We start from the raw sequence: 26,807 nt of genomic DNA, 5'->3' as shown, positions 1-26,807 counted from the left end.
GGCTCCTTGGTACCACACTCGGCCAAACACTGCCTTGATGTCAAGGGCAGTCACTCTCATCTCACCTCTGGAATTCAGCTCTGTGTTTATGTTTGGACTACGGCTGCAATGAGGTCTGAAGCCAAGTGGTTTTGGCAGAACCAAACTAAGCATCGGTGAGCAGTTTATTGGTGAGTAAGTGCCGCTTGATAGAACAGTTGGCGACTCCTTCCATCACTCTGCTGACAATTGGGAGTAGGCTGATGGGGAGATAATTGGCTGGGTGAGATTTGTCCTGCTTTTTGTGGCAAGGATATGCCTGGGCAATTTTCCACATTGTCGGGTAGATGCCAGTGTTGTAGCTATACTGGAACCACATAGCTAGTCTTCAGCACTACAACTGGGGTACTGTCAGAGCCAGTAGCCTTTGCTGTGTCCAAGGACAAGTGCATAGAGACAGTGATGCAAACTTGGTCACTTTGTTTAGTCCAGTGTTCTAGCACTAATTCCCAAGCCTCCCCAATATGTATGTTTTTTGGACTGGATTACTGTACATTTAGGTTTTGATTTTAAAATCGCTCCTTTGATTCAACACATTCTCTTTCCTACTCCATTCATAAAGCCCTGTACTAACTTCCATCTGTTTAATGAGATCTACAAGGTTTTCATTAGTGCCTCTAATGAGATGTTTGTACATATGGACACAAGTACATAGTCTTGACAAGTGATCCATAAAGCTGAAGTTGCTGGATTTCAACTGCACACAGTATTATAAAGTGATTTTTAATGGCCATGAATGTCCTTTTTTTAAAAAGATAAAGAAATTCATAAATCAAGATTTATTTGTATTAATGTAGGAAAAGGGAATAATCTCACATTGAAAAGTATAGGACAAGTCCAGACACGTGTCTTGAAGGAGTCAAATGAAAATTGTATGAATTAAACAAAGACGAAAATAACAGGATTATTAAAAGAAATAAGGTGTCAACAAGACAACAACAAAAGCATTTAATTTTAATTGATTCATTGGTAATCCTATTGTAATATCACATACTTTTACCTAAATATTAACAAAATGCAAACATACCTGCCAATTGTCCCCAAACTAGATCAGCTGGTATTTTGTCTCCTTGATTTGTAGGACAGGTTGAAATCTTTGTGTTAAGAGCCATGATTACTTGTTGAAGGGTTTGGATTAGACATGTCCATTAGGCATCGACTGTCAGCTTCTTTTCACATTTTCTCCTACAGGCCACTTTGCATCCTGCTCCAGTTATTGTTGACTCTCCCACAGCTTTTCAAATCATACAGGTGGGCATTGATTTTTCCTTACTTACACATACAACCCCACCCAGTGATCTACAAAAGTACTAACCACAGTAGCCAGACTGTGGGAGGTGGGTTAAAGTGCCTTGCAGTCTTAAACCTGCAACTTTCTGGTTGTGTGGAAAGCACATTCTTACGTCAAGAAGAATTTATAACATTCTTCGATTTCAACACCTCCCAAAATAATTGATATTTCACAGGTAACTGTCAGTTATTGGTGTCCTTTCACAAATGTGAAACAACTGTAAGACACAAGTGCAACAAGTTTACAAAAGGTTAGCAAAATGTGGACTCTTCAGCCTTGAAAAGAGGGGAATATGAGAGGGCTCTATAGAGATACACAAGTTGCTGAGTGGAATAGAGAAATTTAATCCTGATTGCTATCTTAAGTTAAACCATGCCTGTTGGACAAGGGGACATAAGGCACAAATGGTAAAATGGCAAGTTCAGGACTGTAGTCAGGAAGCACTTCTTCACATAAAGAGTGATTAATACCCAGATTGACTTCTGGATAAGGTAGTGGAGGCAAAAACTCTAACATCGTTCAAGAGGCAGTTAGCTGTGATGGGGGAAATCATGGGTTACTGTGGAAGGATGAGTTAGATGAACTGAATGGTCTCTGTATTCTGTACTTAGCTTGGTGAAGCAAGAGAAAAATTTTGATCGAATGGATGCACACTTGGCAGTAAGAGCCATTGCTAAAAATTCAATTTATTCGATAGGATAGAATGATGCCTGAAAACATAGGAAGTCTTGTTCAACTATCATGTGATAATTCACATTTGTGTATAGTTTTTATCTCCCACGGACAGGAAATTAAGATAATTTCAATTATTTTTAAGTCTGACTTGGAAATTCTTCGTAAAAAAAAATTCCACAGAAAATTGGCACACAACCTCCTTCAGCCAGGACAAGGCAAGGACAGGACAAGATGGGACACCAACATTTCCATAATTAGAGATTCTATTCCACAATTATCCAGAAGACATAATTTAAATGTATGTGGAGAAAAGGACAGGATAGGGAGTCAGACTAGGCCACTCACCCTCTTCGTATGATGGAACATATTATTGTTGTGTGGGGCTAATCTACCGGCCTGGCTGCGATCATGTAAAACTCACCCAAGTGACTGAAGGGCTGAATCAAGTGCTTGACTATTAAAGCAGATGACTATCAGTTGATTTCATTTTACTATTTAAAAAAAAATTCCACTGTAGGTATACAAAAATAACAAAGCTATTCAAAATGATGTGGGAGTGCTGAAAAGCAAATTCACATTCAGGATGACATGAAATAAAACTTCATTATTAACATGATGTGAAATATAACAAGTCTGCCTGCTAGGACAGTAAACTATTAAAATAACATTTCACTTCAAGACAGTGCTGAAGCGTGAAGCACTCCCATGTCATCCCACGTCATTTTCAAGTGACAGAATTCAAGGAACACTCAACTGGTCATAATGGTCCATTAGAAGAAGCAACAGTTTGTGGATTAAAAACTGAAATGGAACAACTGGGTAAATTTAACCCTCATTTATTGATTTAAGGAACAGGCTGAACCCGAGGAATGGCTTGCAAAAATACTTCCCTGGATCACACCTCTACTTTAAACCTTAGAAGCCTTTCCTATGAGAGGAGGTGAACCAAATTACACTATGATTTTCTATCATGACCCCACAATTTTGCCTGGTCTCTGCTTGCTGTCTCCCCAAAAATCAGGAAGATTGGGAACACTATTTTGGAGAATTCTGGGGCCAGTCCAGAACTCTATGTCAAAGCATAGTAATGCACCAACAGCTGAAAGATCCATTTTCCCCCCTATAAGCTGTCTGCACATCGAATAGAAGAATGATTCAGTAACATTAATTTCCCTAGATTTCAAAAATACAGTTCTATCAGTGTGTGCCCTGCCAGTGAACCTGACCCTCCTTCGCTTCCTCAGATAACCCAGCTAGGACGGTGGGGAAATTGAAGTGTGAATATCAGTTAAGGATGAGATCCGAACTTGACTTTGTAGTTGGCAATGCAATCTTTTATTGCTGTAGTAACCAGACAAGAAAATGGCCTTTGGTCATTTCATCGAATAGTTTAATCAAAAGGATGAAAATACTGCAAAAGTTTATAGCGATGTGAAGAATGGATCAAGAAATGACGCAAATATTTGTGACAAATAAAAATATAAAAGGAAAAAATGTAAGAGGACTGCACCCTTGGCAACATGGTTGCTATAAAGCTCAATTACTGAATGCTCAAATGGGAGAGCTGAGTGAATTTCTGATTTGGTCAGTGTTTGCACTGAGACAGCCATGAGTGGCACTGATGAGATGGCTCGTCCCACTTCCCCAATCATGGAACATGGTGTGAATGTGGGATTTAAAAAAAGAGAAAATGCATTCCAAAAATGAAGTTATAATGTGCACATGTAAACTATGTTTTTAAATTTCATTTATCCCTTAAAAAAGGCATGTTAAATCTGAATGATTTACTTATCCTACCTGCAGATATCACTATTTTTACTCCTTTTTTACCCCTAAAAATAATTGTCTGAAAACAAAGGGGTTGGAAGAACTTTCTCCCTGTAGGAAACAGTTACAATCCTTCAACCAGGCACATCAAACCCAAGTCTTCTGAGCTCTATGATGTACACATCACCATATCCTGATGTGACCCTCAGTTACTGGGCAGTGAGCTGGATGTTACTGTCTGCAAGTGTCATGAAAGGCCTCAAGTGTGCGGAAGTCTCTCCACGTGGGAGGCAGTCCATCCTGAAGAAATTTTCCACAGCGCTGGCACGGAGCCTGGAATAATTTAATGTAACTTCGCAACCATGTCTGGAGAGATGAAAAATATTGAGAAAAAATAGATGAGCATTTTCCTTTTCTAATCTTAACATTGATGATTCTTATTTTTATTTTTCCTTCAAAAGGAAGGCACCAGTTCAACTGAAGTTTATCAGCAGTTTTAAAACAAGTGGAACATCTTGTGCACCATTATGTTCCACTCAATCTTTTTGATAGCTCTCCATTTGAGATGTAAAGTTTAAAAATAAACCAGAAATACTGAAGTTAAATTTAGGTGTCCTTATATATTTAAAAATTTAGTAAAATCAAAATCATAAATCATTTAAAAGATACAACTGCAACATTTCAGAGTACCTTCATTAGTTATATTTTGGAAATGAAAGACAATTAACACTAAATACAAGTCCTATACGTAACTGTTACTGCACTTCAAAAGTAATTTACTGTATGTGAAGCACTTTGAGATGTACAAATGGTGTGATAAGGCACCATATTAATGCAAGCTTTTCTTTCTATATCCATGCCCCACCTAAATGTTAGATCAAATCACATTTAAGCTGCAAAATCCAGAACTTGAACCTTAAAAAGCTTGCAATACCGATTCAAAGGTAAAGGAAAAAAGCATCCAACAAACTGAGCTAGATGTGTAAGAAAACACTCACACGAGGATTAAGAATTGAAACTATCACAGCTTCCTCCAGAAGCCCAGGGAGTTTCTCCAGTGAGTAGCTAAGCCATTTGGCTGAGTAAGGCAATTTTAGCTGTGGTGGAAGTTTGAGTGCTGCATTTGGCCGCAGCACCCACGGGTTATTGAGGAGAAAGTCAACGAGTGTTCCCAGTCCTAATCACTATCCAGAAACCCCTCTTAGAAATGCACACGTCTGGATTTTGGGAGAAGACAGGATTAGGCTCAGTGATGCCGCTTGTCCCCAATCTAACAGCCTGCTGACGCTCACTGTCACAGCTCACACATGGACAACGGCCACTGATCACTGGATGATTATGGAATTATACTCAACATACCAATTCATTAAAGGAACCCAGTGTCTGAAAACAGGAAATCAGTTATTTAATTAGTGTAAATTGATAGCTGAAAATGTCATAGCATTGTTCCATCTCTCGCCTCACCTATTAGCAGAGAGGATTAACAGATAGGTGGACAATGAACTCTTCACTTCTACCTGTATAACTCCTGCTTCACAAATCAAAATACAGCAGTCACAGGTTCCAGGACTCACTGGAAGATGCCATTTTGAAACACCTGAACTTTTACCATTACCTAGCTCATATCCTACCATGCATTATACATGGTCAACATGAAACGTCAGAGGAGGGAGTTGACCTGTACCACATGATAGAACTTCGAGAAACCTACTAGCACAACAAAGAATACTGTGTTTTCAGAGGAGCCGCCTTATTATGATCGCTCCACAAGAGTAATTGGAATACGAGAAGGATTTGTCCTTAATCAAAACAAGGAGTGATTTACAAATACCTGTGTAAATTTTTTTTTCTGAAATCTGATGGCATGTACATGTCCTAATCACCTTGCTCGTTGCATAGTGTTCATTCATTTACATGGGAAAGCTATTTCAGTAAAATGTTATGGGTGCAGAGATTTAAGAGTGGGAATATTCCAAGAGTTTTCTCCAGTAAAATAAAGAGGAAAACACGTCACCTAGTTCTAAGAGGGGTCGGTCCTTAAGGATGCAAACATACTATTAAGGTGCGGATTTTGGAAATCTGAGTACTGTCCTGGCAACTGATCAATGTTGATATTGGTGAATAGTGGAAAAATGTTGCATCGTCCAATGTTTCATCTTCGCGAGGAGACAATTACAACAAAGCTGGCACAGCTTAAAATATACAAATCCTACTCAGATTCAAACTTCAGGGCTATTTATTGCTTATAAAGCTATCTTTAATTAATTGTTTTATCTGTGGGACTCCAGCCACATCAGTTACAATCTGAAAATCTCATTAATAACTTACATATGCTTCTGATATGAGATTTTAGTGAAAAGTTAAGTTCCAGGAAAGCCCTTAAGGATCCCATTGGTAGATGACAGGCCACTCCAAAGACCTGAACTACTGTGTTTTAATCTTGCAGATCAGATTATTATTAAATGCGATACCACTGAAATTAAAACAGCATGAAGCAAATTACCTTTTCTTTTAAAATAATTCAAAATTAAACCCAACATTAACCCTCAAGTCACTGGTACTGTAACACAGTCCCATCAAAGTAGAAAGCAAGAATGGGACTTGTCAATTTCACACACACACACACACACACACACACTTGCAAATTGGAAAATGTCCCCTAGTCATAAAAAATCTCCAATTCTAGTTTTTAAAGCTCACCATTAAACTGGCTGGGAGAAGTTTTAGAAGAAAGCTATGAAGGACAACACTAGAATAATTAATAATCAACCTCCACAAACTGAACCCAGCTTTGACAGATCATGGATAACTTCTTAAATTTCTTCTCCCCCAAATAAGATCATTCTTTTCATGTCTACATTCAGCCACCATGCTCTAAGCAGGGTGGCACAGCAGCATATGTGGAAACTCCTCCACAGCTCCCTTCAGAGGAGACAAGCTATTTAGGGGTGGAGTGGTCCAAATAGGAAACAGGGCACATTTTAAATCCAGGAAATGTCGGGTGAGACTCAATCCTTCAGGAATCTAGTAGCTATCCGTAGTTTCAAAGACTGGTGTGTGGCCTGGCAGAGTGGGTTCAGACAGGCATGTGGCTCAGCAAGAGCACCTTCCTATGATTTGAGAATTGTTTGTTAGTAGCTGCTCTGCTGAGTTGGATGCAAACAAGGAGTGACTGTTGTGGTGAGAGACTATCAGTATACCCAGAATAATATCCCAGCAGTTTTTTCATTTGCAATGAGGTGACATGGATTTGACTCAAACGGGAAATGATTCTCTGATCCAACATAGTATTTTATAAATCCAGACAATGAAAGAGTCCCTGGTTAAAACAGAACCTTTAGAAGTTCTCAGTCCTGAGTACATTCTTTACATTTCATTCCTCAGTTATTTCGACTCAGAACATTTGACTCTTGCAACAAAAACATAATTTACAATTTTTTTCCCTGAGTCAAATCATTAAGTACTAACATGTTATATAGTCAAGAACGTAATAGCAATTAGAGAAACACTTTTTGTCACTAGCTCAAAAATGCAGATACACCAATGACAGTGATCATAGGCGAGAATTAAAAGCATCTTCTCTTCCATGAATTACTCAACTAGGATGTCAAAAGTCAAACAGTTGCCATGAAGACAAGTAGGTACTGATAGTGTTCAAAATGAGCTCAAATGTCAAGTAGCTCATTTAAGGTTAAGACATCAGTTTTTATAAAATAAAAAATTTGAATTAATAAGTAATTATAGTTTTCCACAGAATCCTCTTACAAACACCACCATTTTCTTTCATTAGCTCTTTGAAGGCTGCTCAGCACCACATGCATTATTTTGAATTGGAAGGGCAAGGTGGTCTGGGCGGTTGATTCTCTATGAACACTATAAAAGCCACTTTATGATCAGCCAGTAATACATACAATTTGAATGGGAGTATTGGAGAGAGAAGTCTGGCAATGTTAATATCCCTCTCTGCCGTCCCATGGCATTTTAGTGTGTTTATCCAGCAATTTACGAGGGAGCTGACTGACAAAACTTAAACTCGCTTGGGAAGTGAACTCACTACCTGCTAGCTGGAGTCAAGTATTTAGCTGTGGGATGTACAAAGCTGCCCACAATGGGACCCATTACACATATGAAATTTAAGTATTCACTGTTTGTCACTTAGCTAGGGGATTCACTTTAAAGTGTAAATGGAGTGTTAGAGATTTCCAGCTCATTTCCAATTGCACACTCACCATGAAAGACCTGACAACCACATCTGGCATCTGAGGCAGCTGGTAGTGCAGCAATGCTGTAGTGGCATGATCTGTCACCTGAGTGAGAAAAAAACAGCAACGAGAGATAGAGTACATGCTACTAAGAGACCACCCACAATTGCCAGCAGTTTCAAAGATGAGGCCATAAAACACATACATGAAGTGTGTGCACTGCACAAGATTTCAAACAGAGAACTTTTCACAGGTATCAGTTGACCAATCAAAATGCAAAACAGTTTTAGCCCTTTAACAGTTGGATTTCTTGGAAAAATAACTTCATTTTTACCTTGCCATTGGATTTCTGATTTCTTCATTCATTTTTATTGGGAATACATACATTGGCAAAATTCCTTTTTAAACAAAAACTTACTACCTTCATAAAGATGAACAAATCATTCTTACAAACAAAACCCAAAACAAATCACAATATCAGCTTTTCCAATATTTGCTTTTCACTCAGGTTATTTTAATAGTTTATAAAACATAAAACTTTGTTATCTCAATCTCATCCGTTCTATTTTTCTTCAATCTTGTAAACAGTATTATTCTAGCTTCCCTGATTGCTCAGTTGTGAGTAGGTGCACCATGCAATGAGCTGATCTCAGTTGGGCAGGCAGTGGGGGGGACTTCACTGGTCTCAGCCGCCATTAGTGACCTGCTCTTGGTCACTAATATAATGACCCTCCTGGAAGTATGCATGTGTGGACATCTGCTGTGAACTGCCATGATGTGATTGGGGAAGAGTGGGGCAGTGGGATTAGCTTTAGATTGCTCTGTCAAAGAACCGGCAGAGTTAGGTCGAATCACCTCCTTCCACGTTGTAAACCTCTATGGTGCTAAGGCCAAAAACAGCAGCTCTGTGCTATCATCCAATAGACGGCCAACACTCACTGCTTAGCCTCACACACAAGGTACCAAAGTGTTGCCAACAACAAAAGGTCTGTACCTTCAGAACAGAAAATGAGAAATTTTGAGAATTGTAGTATTCTTCTACATTATATGTAACTGTTTACATAATAAACACAAATGTTATCAAATCAGTAAATGACTTTGAAAGATGCTGCTTTATTGATAATAGGACAAGTAAAAGATGAAGTATGGTACAGTAATAGTTACCTGTATGTTAAATAGTGAGATATGAACATTGCACTGTGTAGTTCATTCAGTAGTCAATAAAAAGACAAACATAGAATAGTTAACAAAAACCTATTTTATATAAAAGTGGTCAGGTTTCTGAACTCAGCCTCTCAATGAAAGTTAACAGTAGACTGAATATAGCCAGTTCTGCATTGTGCAAAGAATAATGGATAAGTGGAAGTGATTACAAGGGATTCATCTCATCAGGATCACTTTATAAATCGCTAGAACGATGTGGATGAGATAATGTGATTACTGGCTTGCAATCAGTCCCCAGGGACCTTTTCAAAAAATACATACTATGGGATTAGTGGTAGAAATTCTTATTCTATTCAGTCCTTTTTTTTTGTAGGCACCGTGATGTAGGTCAATGGTGAAAGTATTTCTTGCATATGATGTGGACAAGAGTCTCCTCCTGACAACCTGGCTGATTTTGGGATTCAGTCGCGGTGTTTTTGGTGTAGTTCTAGGAACTAATAGAAAAAAAAGATTGTGCATGCATCGTGTGTGCTCACTTTTTTCTGCATGCAGTTTTAAACAAACTATTTATTTGAACTACAATCATTATAAGCCCTGCAGAAATCACTCGAAGAGCAACTGACAGCACATGTTTCCTTCCACATGCTTTTCTTCTTCCATTGCAGAAGTGAGAATCACAAACAAGATTAGGTGCCACTAAATTTGCCCAAGAAGTAATGAAATCTCTACAGAGTTCAGACCATAGCTGCTCCGACCTCTCATTTTTACCCTTGTCCCCACGTCAAATTGTGGCAGGGTTGAATTCTTTATGCTGATCAAGATGAGGGATGTTATCGTTATGGAATGGACCACTTTACATTTGAGCATCCAGTGTCAGGATCAAACAGTTAGATACAGAATGCAGATACAGAAATGCCTGTTCTGTCCTTAAAACCTACTCTTTGACCAAGCTTTTGGTCATCTGATCTAATAGCTCCTTATGTGGCTCAGTGTCAAATTTTGTTTGATAAAGTTCCCGTGAAGTGCCTTGGGACGTTTAACTACGTTAAAGGTGCTATAGAAATGCAAGTTGTTGTTGTCCCAACCTTAGAAGAGCACCCCCCTACTGCACCGCTGTAACACTTCCATTCTCACACCAGCCACCGAGACGTGTTGGAGTGAAAGTGACAAACAGTGCTGAGTTAGTGGAAATTTTGTGCCGTTAGCCCATCTGTCTGGAATGGATTTTAACCCAGTTTCCAGAAGTAAATAGCTAGTATCTAACCCACTGGCCAGCTACTCCCTGTGACATCCCAAGCTCAGCTCAGCCTGTGTGAAACTGCAGAAATATTCTGAGATTTGCCCATCTTCTGTTAAATCCAGTACACTGTGGTTTAGAGTCAAGACCTTTCAGTAGACTGCTCAGCTACAAAAATCTGTTAACAGTTGGAAAAGTTAGTTTTGATCCCAGCATGGGTATTGCCACAAAGGACTTTTGATTTTACTCTTTCAATTTCAACAATTTCTTTTATTTTGAAAATTCTTTGTAAATGCTCCTCTGACCCCATCTTGCAGATACGCTCAGCCTCATGAAAGGACATTTGCCTAAAATGAGAAAATTGGACAGATTCATGCACATATGTTGGCTGCCTGTAATTTGCAATTAATGAGATTCTGCACAATAGATAAAAGCAGCCACGGAGCAACTGGACAGAAGGGAACATATGACAAACAAAGTAAAGAGCCACATACTCTCAAAACAGAACAAAGCTGCTTCTGAAGGATCAAAAATGTGACTGAAAACCACAGGCATGGAAATAATCCTCAATGAGCAATAACTGCAGGAACAAAATATGAAGCTTGGGGACAGACGGAGAACAGAATGATGTTAACAGTAATGGCTTTACCAAAAACTATCTATTTCCTGTTTGTGTATGAAAGGAGCTCTAGCTTACAGCCTTCATTTACATGTTTACAAAAAGATAATCAGGGAAATCCTGGCCCACTGCAGAGAGATCGATCGATCTCTCGCACATGTGTGTGCGCTTACACCAAACTTGTGTAATACCAATGAAAAAATTATTATAAAGCTAAACATAAAAAAATTTCTTATCTATTCTTATAATCTTAAATACCTATAAAACAAGAGATTTTGTAGCTCCGGAGGGAAGGGGTGGGAGATAATGGGGAGATGGTGGAAAGAACAGAAAGTCACTTTTCTCATTGGTATTAAAGAGATGATTAAAACATTATTCCCCTTCCCCCAATTATGAGGTTAATGAGAATTAATTCAATGACTCTTCTTCTATCCCACCCCATGGGAACTGCTGGCTTTTGCCTCCCAGTAGCAGTATGGTGGAGACTGGAATTCACGTGCATGGGGGCAAAGTAGTGCCCTGTCAATTTATGCCTTTTATTGGCACAAACTGGCTACTGCAACATACATAGGAACATAGAAACAGGAGTAGGCCATTTAGCCCCTCGTGCCTGCTCCGCCATTTGATAAGAGCATGGCTGATCTGTGATCTAGCTCCATATACCTGCCTTTGGCCCATATCCCTTAATACCTTTGGTTGCCAAAAAGCTATCTATCTCACATTTAAATTTAGCAATTGAGCTAGTATCAATTGCCGTTTGCGGATGAGAGTTCCAAACTTCTACCACCCTTTGTGTGTAAAAATGTTTTCTAATCTCGCTCCTGAAAGGTCTGGCGCTAATTTTTAGACTGTGCCCCCTACTCCTAGAATCCCCAACCAGCGGAAATAGTTTCTCTCTATCCACCCTATCCGTTCCCCTTAATATCTTATAAACTTCGATCAGATCACCCCGTAACCTTCTAAACTCTGGAGACTACAACCCCAATTTGTGTAATCTCTCCTCGTAACTTAACCCTTGAAGTCCGGGTATCATTCTAATATCATACCAATGTAGTACTTACACATTTTCCACTGAATCTACCAAACTTACTTAAAGGCAGACTAATAATGATAGAAAGGCACTCACCTTCTGAAAGACTTGGTAACTGGACTTGGACCAAATGTCCAGCTGTGAAATAAAAAGAAAGCAATTAGATCCATTTACAAAGATCTCAGATTGTTAAATATTAACAGCCAGTACACAAAGGAATTTCTGAATGCTTGCCAGTTTCATTGTGCTTGAAAAAAATGAAATATTTTAATTGGTTTGGAAAAGCAGCTGTCGAAAAGAAACTAGGCAGTAGTTCTGGATACATAAAAATGGATGCCACGGCATGTTAAAAATCCACCCGTTTACCACTGGGACAAAGGTTCCAATCCAGCCCAAAGACTGCAGATGGAAGTATCTGACCGACAGCTGGTAAGTCTTATGTGAAAGTAGACCAGTCAAGTTCAACTCAATAGAATATCCACCATCACCTGCTTCAAAATAAAACTATAATTTGTCCCATTTCACTCAGAGAAGCCGTGTGTGTGTGTGTGTGTGTGTGTGTGTGATGGAACATGGGTGAGATAGCAAGTGCTCCTTGAGATTGGGGTTGAAGAACTCCACATGCCTCTATGTTTATATTTTTGTGCTGTATGCCAACTGGGGATGTTCAGCTGTTACTGTGCAATAAGTGAGCAAATGTTCCATTCTTAAATTTTTGTTTTGCCAGAAAATACTGTAAAATGATGTTATCTTATGCAGAGATTCCCAATTTAGTACCAATTAGTGACAAACTAGGGGTACTTTGGGTTGCAGGGATTTGCCGCTGGGAAAGGAATTGAGACAACCTAATCTTATTTCACATAGGACCTCTACAGTCAGCAGACAGAGGAGACTTCCCATGAGTGGGGACTGAATTGGAACCCAGATCCAGAGGTGAAAGGCCAGAGTCTAACAGACTGCACCATCTAGTCTCCCTTCCATCACATTCTAAGAAAAGTAATTTACCACCTGGATCAGTGCAAATACACACAGAGAAACTCAATTAAAATAAGAACTATTCTAGATGCCACATAGATTACATTAATATGTTTGCAAGTCACTCTATTATGGAAAACTCTGACCTGGTCCACTAGTGAAGGGGAGACTTTTTTCTAACATTGATGAATAATCAAGTTCACTCAGGAAAAAAAAATCTTGCAGTGCAGTGTACTTGCTGCATCAGTGAAATATTTGGATCAATTTCCAACAAAAGCGTAACATGTTAAAGCAAGTTTTCAAATGAGCAGTTTACTTACCCTGACAACTGCTAGCTAATGTGAGAAATATATTCAATGAAAGCTGCTTGTTCAATAAACAAGCTGTTCAGTGCCACTGAATTTGTGCCAGAAAGACTTTTTAAAAACGGGTCTTCCTGGTGCTTGGCTTTAGCAAATTTACCCGGGGTTTGCATGTGTCCCATGTATTGCAGCAAGTACACTACACTGCAAGATTTTCTTTTCTGAGTGATCTTGATTATTCATCAATGTTAGAAAACAAATCTTTTCCCCTTCACTGGTGGACCAGGTCAGAGTTTCCCATGATGGAGTGCCTTGCAAACATGTTAATGTGATCTACGTGGCATATCATAGTCATTGTACCATAGTGGGTACAGCACAGGAGGCGGCCATTCAGCCCATCGTGCCTATGCTGGCTCTTTGAAAGAGCTATTCAATTCGTCCCATTCCCTTGCTCTTTTCCTGTAGCCCTGTTAATTTTTTCCCTTGAGTATTTATCCAATTCCCTTTTGAAAGTTAATATTGAATCTGCTTTCACCACCCTTTCAGATAGTGCATTCCAGATCATTACATCTCATGTTTCCTCATGTCGCCTCTGGCTCTTTTGCCGATCACCTTAAATCTGTGTCCTCTGGTTACCAACCCCCTTCCACCACTGGAAACAGTTTCTCTTTATTTGCTCTGTCAAAACTGTTCATGATTTTGAACACCTCTATCAAATCTTCCCTTAACCTCCTCTGTTCCAAGGAGAACAACTCCAGCTTCTCCAGTCCCTCCACATAACTGAAGTCCCTCATCCTTGGTACCATTCTAGTAAATCTCTTCTGCACCCTCTCCTTGACATCCTTCCTAAATTGTGGTGCCTAAAATTGAACATAATACTCCGGCTGAGGCCTAACCAGTGTTTTATAAAAGGTTCAGTATAACTTCCTTGCTTTTGTACTCTATGCCTCTATTAATAAAGCCCAGGTTTCCATATGCTTTTTTAAAAAAAAAACAGCCTTCTCAACTTGTCCTGCCATCTTCAAAGATTTGTGTGATGTGCCTATATAATAGTTCTTATTTTAATTGGATTTCTTTGTATGTATTTGCACTGATCCAAGTGGTAAATGACTTGACTTGGAATGGGACAAATGGGAGACGAGATGGTGCAGTCTGAAAGACTGGTCTTTCACCTCTTGATCAGAGTTCAAAATCAGCCCACACTAATGGGACGTCTCCTCTGTCTAATGGCTGTAGGGGTCCTATGTGAAATGAGATTGGCTCACAGACACCCACAAACCCCAATAGCTATAAACTCTACCCAACCGATTCAATTTTCTTAGAGAAAGTTCTGCATAGATATTCCCCAATTCCCAAAGGTAATCAAGTGAAATTCAAAAATATTCATCTATCCTTACATTTCCACTATTCACGCTGCCATCCAACAGCTCATCCCTTCCAGTCCCAGTTGCATAGGAACGGTTGTGTCCCATGAAGTATTTGATCACCTCGGTCTATATCTACTCCTACGATCTCCATCCCTTCCCAACCAGATATTTTTCCAGCTCTTCTGTGAAACAGTTAAATGAACTCAGAAATCACATATGAACCCATTCTCCTTTCCAGCTTTGCTGATAGAAAATGGCAAAGCCTCCTCTGGAAAGAAATCTGAAGAAATTATGAACTAAGCTTGGTGAGCTGGGATTTTATAAGTCATGCCAAGGATAGTTTTCACGCTTTTTTGATGCTTTCTGGATCACTCCAAAGTGGCTTCAACTTAATTATCGAAGTCCTTTCCAAAGTTTCTCAATGGCTCAGGGAGTTTATCCAGTAAGCAACTGAATAATCCAGGAAGATCCAGATTCAATCCTGGTCTGTGCCACGTTAGCTGATCTCAGCCAAGGCTGTGGTTTTGGAAAGTAAGTTCCCACTCACTAAAAGATTCAAACACAAATAATGGACACTTTAATGAGGTACTGGAGGGTGCCCAGCATTTATGGAGCTGTACGCCAATGAAAACTCAATAAGTTCATGGAGAGGAAGGTGAAAAATTGGCAGAGAAACTTGGTGAGGAAAAATAAATTAAAATATCTTTCACTTTCTGGAAAAATATTTGGTTTGGAGGCCCAACTGTCATGCTGAAATTCTACTCCAAGTTTACTTGTGCAGCAAAATGACATGGGCTGCTGTCGCAACTCCTGTAAGAGAACCAAAATTTGCTTGCTTGAGTATTGTCTGTATTAGCCTAGGAACTATACCTGACTACCTTGTTGACTTATTTTGAAAATGATCCATGGCAACAATAAATGAATCAAGAACAGAATTAAGGATAGGGTGACTGAACACCTCGAGAATTTTCAGTTAATCAGGGAGAGCCAGCATAGATTTGTGAAAGGTAGGTCGTGCCTGACAAACCTGATTGAATTTTTTGAAGTGGTGACTAAAGTAGTGGATAGGGGAATGTCAATGGATGTTATTTATATGGACTTCCAGAAGGCATTTGATAAGGTCCCACATAAGAGACTGTTAGCTAAGTTAGAAGCCCATGGAATCGAGGGAAAAGTACGGACTTGGTTAGGAAATTGGCTGAGCGAAAGGCGACGGAGAGTAGGGATAATGGGTGAGTATTCACATTGGCAGGATGTGACTAGTGGAGTCCCACAGGGATCTGTCTTGGGGCCTCAATTATTCATAATATTTATTAACGACTTAGATGAAGGCATAGAAAGTCTCATATCTAAGTTTGCCGATGACACAAAGATTGATGGCATTGTAAGCAGTGTAGATGAAAACATAAAATTACAAAGCAATATTGATAGATTAGGTGAATGGGCAAAACTGTGGCAAATGGAATTCAATGTAGACAAATGAAAGGTCATCCACTTTGGATCAAAAAAGGATAGAACAGGGTACTTTCTAAATGGTAAAAAGTTAAAAACAGTGGATGTCCAAAGGGAATTAGGGGTTCAGGTACATAGATCATTGAAGTGTAATGAACAGGTGCAGAAAATAATCAAGACGACTAATGGAATGCTGGCCTTTATATCTGGAGGACTGGAGTACAAGGGGGCAGAAGTTATGCTGCAGCTATACAAAACCCTGGTTAGACCGCACCTGGAGTACTGAGAGCAGTTCTGGGCACCTCACCTTCGCAAGGACATATTGGCCTTTGAGGGAGTGCAGCGTAGGTTTACTAGAATGATAAAGGTTAAGTTACGAGGAGAGATTACACAAATTGGGGTTGTATTCTCTAGAGTTTCGAAGGTTAAGGGGTGATCTGATCGAAGTTTATAAGATATTAAGGGGAACGGATAGGGTGGATAGAGATAAACTATTTCCGCTGGTTGGGGATTCTAGGAGTAGGGGGCACAGTCTAAAAATTAGAGCCAGACCTTTCAGGAGCGAGATTAGAAAACATTTTTACACACAAGGGGTGGTAGAAGTTTGGAACTCTCTTCCGCAAACGGCAATTGATACGAGCTCAATTGTTAAATTTAAATCTGAGATAGATAGCTTTTTGGCAACCAAAGGTATTAAGGGATATGCGCCAAAGGCAGGTATATGGAGCTATATCTCAGATCAGCCATGATCTTATCAAATGGCGGAGCAGGCACGAGGGGCTAAATGGCCTACTCCTGTTCCTATGTTCCTAGAATTCCTGAGATTGGTGACACAGGCGAAAAGACCACTAATGCGATGGCCATGCCAAACCATGGATAAAGCCAGAACTTTCAAGAAGATTAATAACTTGAGCTAACAGCAGCTTTCAGAACTTGGATGTATAGATGTAAAGGCAGTTGGTAAGCAGTTGAAATGATAAGAGGGATCATCTTTCTTAGGGATAAGCTAAACACAAGCAAATTTCTATCAAGGAAAGGTAGAGTGGGAATCGGAGAGACTGAAGAGATGATATAGGAAAGGGGCAAGTTTGGAGGCACACATCATGACACAAATAAGGAGAACACCAGCAGAACCAATGGCATTATTGGAGTAGAGAGAGCAGAAAATCCAACAAACATGGTGGGATAAAACTTGACGTTGGTATTCTAGTATTACAGAATGGAGCAATGCTCTTTGCCAAAATCATCAAGAGTGATGAGTTTTGAGCAAGGTTTACACTTCTGGAAGTCAAACAATATTAGAAGACATTGCAAACAATATGGATGTAGTTTATTGGGAAAGAATCAATAACATCTGATGCAGATATTGAAACCAGGAGCTGACATTCAGCATCAGCTAAAGATGTGAAGTGGAACCAAACTGATTGAAGTAGGCTTGACAGATTAATACCACAAATGCCAAAGTGTCAATGCTGGTTAGCTGGCATTGCTAATTTGATAAAAACTTAATAAATGACATGAAACTTTCAAAGTAATACTAAGGGAGTTGTGTACTCCAAGCTGCAATATTTCATAGGGTTGAAAACATCAAGAGATCCCCTGACCATACAGGTCACACCAGGTGAAAACTTCCTAAAGGGGCAGTGCTTCCAGCTGATTTCTGTGCCCTTCCCTCCTCTCATCTCCCATGGAGAGCAAATCCTAACTGCACAAAGAAATTGAACAAAGGAGGGAGAAAGATAAAAGTTCTGTTCACGTCACTGATATTACAAACATACAAAGGAGAACAACAGGTAAAGACCAGCTGGTCCATCGAGCTTGTGCTAGATCAGCGCAGTCAACACTGGAATAATAGTGGGGGCCAGATTCATGATTTAAAAAGGGTGAATGCAAATCTATAAGGTTTTAACTTCTGCACACATCATCTCTATCCATCACCACCCCCAGCCTCATCTTGATGAGCACAAAAATGTACATATGTATTTTTAAATCTCAGTGTTGGAGCAAGGGGCTAAACTGTTGAACATATTGCCACCCACCCCAAACCAGAGAAATTTTATTCATTCAGAGGCTCAGTCATTTAGGTTTTAAATCACCGATTTCAATGCATCTCACAGAAATATAAACACCTTTCCAAGTGTTTAAATCGATTTGCATTCACCCTTTTTAAATCATGAATCTGGCCCCTACTATTTTTCCAGTGTTGACTGCGCTGAACACCATTCTACATTTTCCAGTGCCTTTTGGTTCAAATCTTACAGCTCACAAATCAGCAGAGCAGTTAGCGATAACTAGCCTGCATTGAACCAGGAATTTCCTCAGGGTCTCTGTTTCAAACCACTGAATTGCCAGATTTTTTTTTTGGAGTTAACTACTCAGTAGCTGCTTTATTGATTTCTAAGATGTAAAACCTGATATGAAAAGCATCAGAATTGGAAAATGTTGGTTTACAAAAGATAATTTATCACCCTGTTGCTCCACTAGGTTTAAAAAGTAAATTCTAAAATTCAAGTATAGGAACAGGCAGAATGAAGACTTAATGGGTAACCACTAGCCACCACAAAGAGGTCTGGCTTTTGTACTGGCACCATTTAAAAATTATGCTCAGAAGTCCACTTCTGAATTTCATTGTTATTGGCAATACACTCTCCAAAACAGTACCATGGACACCTTCTTCATGGTGATATCTTATTTAACATGACATAAGGAGCTGGCTGCTTGAGTTTTAACAATAGTACGATGAAACAGAAACGGGCAGTTTGTGTTTAGTTACAGTAAATGAAACAGTTAAATTTTTAACAGTAATTTAAAACTTACTAATCCAAAGAATAGGTTTCTTCAAGCTGAGGGGTCAAGGGTGAGTCAGACCTGAAATGATGGCATGCTTTGTGAAAACATAGTTATCCATCAATGGTTTCCTGTAGCTGAACTGGAATGAATACTTTTAGTAAGTGTGCACAGAGACTGATCACTTTAACTAAAAGTACATTATGCATTGAATGAGGTTCACTACACTCCAACCCTTATATGACTGTGGAATGAAGATTAATGCTCAGAATCTCAAAATAGACAGCTCATTTCATGTCTAACAGGTTATTTCTGTTTCACAGTAAGTGAATCAGGACACTGCATGCCATTCTTTTTGGTGCAAACTGAATTTAAACAAAAGAAGATAAGAAAAGTCTGTACCAGAACTGCCATTCACCCCACGAAAGCTCATCCCTTCACCAAATAACTCTCCCGGCACAGCATCCAACTGAATATTGAACTCCAATATTTTTGCACCTAGGACCCTGTTTGGCAGATTATTTCAAACATTTATCAGTCTTTGAGTAAAGAAATTCTTCCTGATATCAGTTTTACATTTATTTTACACTTATTTTCATTTATATCCTCTTACTTCCTTGGCTTACTTTAAAGTAAAGGTTTACCCTAGCCACATCTACCATTTAATATTTTATATAGTTTGGTAAGGATGTCCTTTAACTTACTTCCTTTCAGAATGTAAAGCTCACACTTCTCTAATTTGTCCTCATACTTCATTTTCTTCACACCTGGGTTCAGTCCTGTTGCTCTCTTTTGTGGGTCATAGCCTTTTTTGTAGGCTATGACCAAAAATGAACACAATATTCTAGTGTGGTCTGAACAGTGCAATATAAAGCCTCAGTGTAACTTCTATATCTTGTATATTACTGTTCTGGCTATAGACCCAGTATCATTAGATTTTTAAAGTACTTCACCACATTGTCTGGACATTGAAGTTAAATATCTACTGTTACTCTCGGGTCCCTTTCCCAGTTTCCCTGTTCTAATTCTTATTTTAAATCTATTATATGTTTACAACCCACATTTTCAACCTATGTGCAACATCTCACATTTATCAGTGTTAAATTTGCCATTTGTCTCCCTAATTGCACAACCAGCCTAAATCCTTCAACAAATCTTTTGCTCTGTCTTCTGTTTCCAATGCTCTTCCTATTTTAGTGTCATCAACAAGTTTGACCCATTGTGCTGTGCTAGCTTGTCAACTGGAGCTGGCTACTTTAATTTCATTTACCTGTCCTTTCCCTGTATCCTTTCATATCTTCCTTTAAAATACTTACCCAATTCCTTTTTAAATGATCTCAGTCCCTGGATCAATAGCTACTTTTGGTAAAGCATTCTGTTTTCTAATAACCCTCTGTGTGCAAACATTTCTTCCAACTTCCCCCTTCAGCCTACAGAAATTGAAAAGCATGTCAATATTATACTCTGTAGTAAACACTTATAGTATTTTATTTAATATTTCAACTATTTTATCATCTTTAATTTCACTTTTCTCTTTAGAATTCTCACTTCCCGTCTAATTGCTGATTTCCTGCTTTGATACTGGAAGAACCTCTCAATTATACTAAACATCTCCAGTGTGCCTTTTGCACTTCTAGTACTTCTTTTGAAACGTTTTATCAAATTTTTAGTCAGTCATTCATTAGCCATGTAATTCTTTTCATGAACGGTCTCCCTCTTCTCAAGGCTTAGCAATCCAGAGTAACAGCTTTACAGCCCTTCCCTTTCAATTTCCAGTCAATCTGCTTACACCTGCCATTGAGCATCTCTGATTGCTTCTTCTGTATGTCATTAATTCCCACACGGACTATCATACCGGCTCCCTGTTCTGGGCCATCCACCCTCTCCTCAATATCCGTAACTTAAGTCCCCGGTAGACAAATTACTGCCCGGCAACTTTATCATTACAACAAAAATAACCATTCGCCAATTGCAGCACTGGATCTCCTCCTACTACAGCTTCTCTTTTACTCACACAGCACTTTCCCTTGTTCCAACAAGCAGTTCTACTTTTCCTCAATTTGATTTTTATCAGAGTTAACTGCACTATAAATAATACTGCAGTGATCAGCTATTTAGATTGCTCAGTTTCCCATTACAAGCAACTTAATTTCAGTGAGTAGTTAAACACTGACTACTCTAATGCAGAAAGCACTTGCTCTTTGATATTGATTTGCAATATTTTCAAAAATGTTTCATTTTCACAGTACAAACAGGTTGTCCATAATGTGTCTGTGATTTATATGTTTGCAGGGATCGAATGTACTAATCATGCTGAGAATTAGCTGGCATTCTCGTGTCCTTGTGTATCACAGAATAGTGCTGCAGTCTCATGGTCCTGCTCTTTGCCTTTTCTGAAGCCACCATCAGATGCACTATAATCTGGACCTTAGCCAGTTATCCAAGATCCGTGGCCAGAATTGTTTTCTTTTACCAGTGAAGTTTGTGCTCGTCAAGGTGAAAGTGGTCAAACTGATGGGATGGAAGTGTCCTTCCTCTGCTGGCTGAGGACATTGCTGCAGGAGTGCTTCAGGGCAGCATCCCAGGCCCAGCTATCTTCAGCTGCTTCATCAATGACCTTCCCTCCATCATAAGGTCAGAAATGGGGCTGTTTCGCTGATGATTGCACAGTGTTCCGCTCCATTTGCAATTCCTCAGATAATGAAGCACTCCATGCCCACATGCAGCAAGACCTAGACAATATCCAGGTTTGGGCTGATAAATAGCAAGTAACATTCACACCACACAAGTGCCAGGCAATGACCATCTCCAACAAGGGAAAGTCCAAACATTTTCCCATGACATTATCATCGCCAAATCCTCCAACAGCCACATAAATGCCTTCGCTACTAGAGCGAGTCAGAGGCTGGGCATTCTGCGGTGAGTGGCTCACTTCCTGACTCCCCAAAGCTTCTCCAATACCTACAAGGCACAATTCAGGAGTGTGATGGAATACTCTCCACTTGCACAACTCCAACAACACTCAAGAAGCTCAACTTCATCCAGGACAAAGCAGTCCGCTTGATCAACAGCTCATCCACCACCTTAAGCATCCGCTCCCTCTACCACAGTGCACCGTGGATGCAGTGTGTACTATCTACATGATGCACTGCAGCAACTAGCTAAGGCATCTTTGACAGCACCTCCCAAACCCACGATCTCCAGCACCTAGAAGGACAAGGGCTACAGGTGCATGGGAACACCATCACCCCCGAGTTGCCCTCCAAGTCACAAACCATCCCGACTTGGACAAATATCACCATTCTGTCATCGTCACTGAGTCAAAATCCTGTAACTCTCTACCTAACAGCAATGTGGGAGTAACTTCACCACATGGACTGCAGCGGTTCAAGGCGGCAGCTCATCACCATCTTCTCAAAGGCAACTGGGGATGGGCAATAAATGATTGATCTGTGGACACATGGTGAATGGCTACTTGAGCAAGATACTGGAGGACACGAAGTGCCAATACAATCATACCTCTGCAGGCATCACCACCTTTAGTGGAAGTAGAAGAGGACAAAATAGGCAGAAATGAAATGGAACCAACCGTACTTCATTCTTCAGTTATGTAGAGATTAGAAGCTGGGATTATTCTCCTTAGAGCAGAGAAGATTAAGGGGATATTTGATATATAGGTATTCAAAATTATGAGAGGTATTGATGGAGTAAATTAGGAGAAACTGTTTCCACCAGGGGGTGGATCTGTAACCAGAGGACTCAGATTTAAGATAATTGGCAGAAGAACCAGATGGTTGCAAAAGAATGCAGTGGGATGTTATGATCTGGAATTCACTGCCTCAAAAAGTGCTGAAAGCAGAGTCTATAGTAACTTTTAAAAAGGAATTGGGTATATACTTGAAAAGGAAAAAATTGCAGAGCTATGGGGAAAGAGCAGGGGAGTGGGGTGGGACTAATTGGATAGCTCTGTCAAGGGGACGGCACAGGCACAATAGGCCTCTTTCTGTGCTGTAAGAGTCTATAATTGCATAAAGAATTGAAAATGGCTTTTGATTCCATTTCTGAAGGAAAGTAACCAATTTTCTTCCTTCTCCTGGAGGCTTCTTGCTGGATTACTGTTTGATTAGTACCCAGCAACCCCCACCCCACCCCCCAGTATTTCACCCAGGTGACCATTAATCATGAGAGCCTCGACAATAGGCTTCAGCAGGCTGTTTGGCTGTAGCGAGCATCACTCCTGAACTTGAATCTGCCCTCATCCACGTCCACCTCCAGAAAGTTACTTGAGCATGAGCAGTAGCAAGAATCTTGACTGCCTCTCCCTCTCCCTCTCCCTCTCCCTCTCCCTCTCCCTCTCCCTCTCCCTCTCCCTCTCCCTCTCCCCCCCACTGCCTAAAGAAGGGATGCCGAGACCAAATGCAATGCTCCTATTGCCTGAGGGCAGCCAACTCAGCAAAGACCAGGGTTCAAATCCTGGACTCTCCTGGTCAGTACTCAGCTACTCACTAGATAAATTTGCCTGCCTTGGGGCAGCAATGCCTCTTTATTTTTTGAAGATGTTGTCTCTTGTTGATGTAAGCTTGTCAGGTACCTGCAGCTCCCTAGTACATTCTTCGGTTTGTTAGCTGAGGCACCAGCTATCAGAATAATGTTTGACAAAGGGAGGGGGAAACCACAAGTAGGAAGCCAGGCTAATTTTTCCCCTTCTAAGCCCAGGGTCACAGAACAACCATAGTGCCCCCATTAATATACACCATGGCATCAGTCAAAAAAACAAAATCTGACTGGCTGGATTATGTAGAATGATTTAGAATATTATTCGTAACATTTAAAGAACGAACTTCCAGTGATTTTGAAAAATGTTCCATTTCCCAGCATTCATATCGATTTTCCTGATGAGCTTAAAAATGAACATACATGAAGTTATACCGTTGACAGTTTTCAGTTGTAATCAAAACCACTAATTAGACAGATTAAAACAACATCAAATATATAATAAATTATTTTCACAACTGGGCCTATCAAAATTTATAAATATTGGAAGAAAAAAGGCAGAATGAAGGGATTGTGCAACACATATTAAAATGTTTGAAGACAATTGGGGTATAGACGGTTGAAAATTGATCTGTTTAGACCTGTTGTAATGGTTCAGAGCGAGAGCCTCTCCTGACCATGTAATCCCGTCGCAAAATGCTCTCTGGATCAAAAAGCCAAAATAAATAGTGCACTTTTACTTGTGCATTATTGCTCATCTATTCACTTTCAATCAAAGACTGTATTTGTAACAAATACTGCTGAAAGCACAATTTCAGGCACCTTCTGCATCTAAATTAAATCCAAGCTATTTTGCTGCAGGTTTCTCTTCCTCGCAAGTCAAGTAACGAAGATTTCTGAAGGTCATCATAATGATTTCAAAAGGATAGAACAAATCAAACTGTTCCCTGCATCTAATATCAAACAGGGCTTGTGTCAGTGCTGATTAAAGAACCCAGATTCATCCCCCCTCTTCCAAAGATATCCCACTTTGAAGTCAGGAGGATCGGGGATCAGAAATGACCCAGGAGACAGATTTCAGCATCTTTGAACCTTTGCTTTGATAGAATTCTTCTCCCGCTGCTATTATGGGAGGTGCCTCTTTGCTCCAGTCACTGTGTAATTAACAATGTCTTGGCATAAACATGACCCCAGTGGTTTGAGCTGAAACTCAGTCAGGGCTGCATGTGCATCTTCAGCGGTGTTAAATTAGCAATCAGGCAATGCTTCAGGAAAGAAAAATACCCACCGCAGGAATGTGAGATCATGATCCTTTTTTTTCCCCAATGAAAGAAAATATTTTAATTAACGGAGTCAAGATTTAATCTTTTGCCTGCTACTGCATTCCAATTAATTCTTTTTCTTATTTACTATATTTCACAAAATGTAATAACATTTGATCTATGATCTAGATTGACTATATAAATATCCATATATAGACTTATTTGGCTATATCTTTAAACTGTATTCCATTGTCCTCATTTTCAAAGTGAGACTTGCCCCCAATCCGAAGTCTTTGTTACCCTCGTCTTCCCCTTAGGGTAAGAGAGGGGGGCTGCATATATTTCCATGACAACTGTCAATCAATCAAGGTGAATAAATGCTGTGGCGATACCTACTTTACATGCGAGTTCTCCTGCCTATATACTGCAATATGTTTACAAGAGATACTTTGAACAAGCAGGGCCTTTCAGAACTGTACATATATGTAGTCAGCAACTTGGCTGCTGGCACCTGGAACTGCTTTGACACAAAGCACAGAAGCAACAAAACGTCTCACTGTGAAAGGCGGATGCTGAGTGTTTACACAGAATTTAAGTGCAGTGAAGATATGATGTGACTAACACACAGCACAGCATTTAAACAGGCTGGATGCTGTTCTGTGCCTGGTTTCTAAGGCTGTAAAACTAGTAACTGTGATATTGATGTACCACTCAACCATATTTATTCCCTTGCAGTTGTAGTGGGGGTGAGGGGGGGGGGGGTGGGGGGGAAGAAAGAGAGAGGGAACATTTCATTTTCAAATTGGTCCACTTATGAGTCCAATCAAGAGAAGGTACAACTTAACAGCTAAGTTGTACCCAACCCAGGTGCAACGCATATCATGAAGGCTCAAACTTGGAACCTGGCAGCTCGGAATCAAGCATTCAACTACCCGAACTGCTGAGATGCACTTTGGTACGAAAGGTTATAGAATGTGTCATATTTAATACATCAAACAGAGTGAATAAGCTGATATGACAATGAACAAATAGTCCTGGGATACCCTTCAAACACTTGCGATCAATAGCTTACACTTGGTTTGCAGTACTGAACTTCACAAAGGCAAAAATGCACAATGCAAGGACATGGAGAACTCAAATGCAAGTAAGTCACTGAATATCTAAGAATAAACCATTTATATTCTAAAACAAATTCACAGATAGTCAGAAATCTATGCTTTCATGTTCAATTATCAGGAATCTGACAGTACATTAATCTAAGTCTTTCAAGTTCAGCCATCTAATGTCCATTTGGATAATGGACAGATCTGTCCGACACAGGTGAACCTTGGGATCAGTGATGGGAACGCAATGGAAAAGAGTTTAACAGTGAAACAAATGAAGTGTATATGTATTAGAAGTCCTCCAGCACCTCACCCAAATGATTAGTCTTCATGTACATGGCTAGAAAGTGAATGTTGGCAGGCAAATCAACTGGGGGGAGGGGCATCACAGCCTTGTCCACACACCCACATTTTTTCTTATGGGATGGCAATCAGCAGTGAGAATCCTGATTGATTGCTGTGATACAGACCCTGGCCAGCTGCTCACCGTGTCTGGTAACTTGAAAGACTCTTGGTGGTTAAGGGATGATTAAATTTATTAAAAATGCGTCCAACTTTGTCTCCTCGTAAATAATGATATGGTTAGAAAAACCTGTCTTTCTCTATCAATCTTTGAATGGTCACAGAGTGATAAGTAGGCAGCTTTCATTTTATGGACTGTGTTGACTGGCACTCTGGTCTATTGGTTTTGGTATTGAGCTGGATTCAGATGTGGTGGATAAGACTGCTATTAAGAGTAACCAAAAACAAAAGAATCGAAATAATATGTCATCCTTTGTTACGTGACCTGAGCAGAGTGAGCTACATGGGGAGGGGGTTGTCAAAAGGAGGGATGGACTCTAACATTTCCTGTCTTGGGGTGGTTTAAACTATACTTATAGTTTCCAACAATGCGTTGATGCAAATCATGGAGAAGGTCTGAAAATCCCAGGATTCCCTAATTCCATTAGAAAATCTTAAATTTGCTATTTCACTGGCTGATAAGAATAGCTGCACTGTCCTTTCATAAGGCCTTTCATTTTCTTGAGAGTAGGGACAGGG

At 39.8% G+C, this 26,807-nt stretch overlaps 1 protein-coding gene across 3 annotated transcripts in view; it reads right to left on the bottom strand.

Moving 5' to 3' along the window:
• Window positions 1-978: 978 nt before the first annotated feature.
• med27 (mediator complex subunit 27) overlaps window positions 979-26,807 on the bottom strand; it is a 229,476-nt gene continuing 203,647 nt past the window's right edge. For 2 of the 3 annotated variants that reach the window (XM_067969790.1, XM_067969791.1), the window contains 3 exons: window positions 12,121-12,162; window positions 8,002-8,079; window positions 979-4,138 (listed from right to left, as the gene is read on the bottom strand). In XM_067969790.1, coding sequence (XP_067825891.1) covers window positions 4,004-4,138; window positions 8,002-8,079; window positions 12,121-12,162 — 255 coding nt within the window. In that variant the 3' untranslated portion in view covers window positions 979-4,003. Of the gene's footprint in view, window positions 4,139-8,001; window positions 8,080-9,087; window positions 9,633-12,120; window positions 12,163-26,807 lie in introns of those variants that run through there. The other variant, XM_067969792.1, reaches the window with a different exon arrangement.

Source organism: Heptranchias perlo, chromosome 31 (genome assembly GCF_035084215.1).
Source record: "Heptranchias perlo isolate sHepPer1 chromosome 31, sHepPer1.hap1, whole genome shotgun sequence".
In the NCBI taxonomy this organism is placed as follows: domain Eukaryota; kingdom Metazoa; phylum Chordata; class Chondrichthyes; order Hexanchiformes; family Hexanchidae; genus Heptranchias; species Heptranchias perlo.
This window is presented reverse-complemented; position numbering and strand designations above follow the sequence as displayed.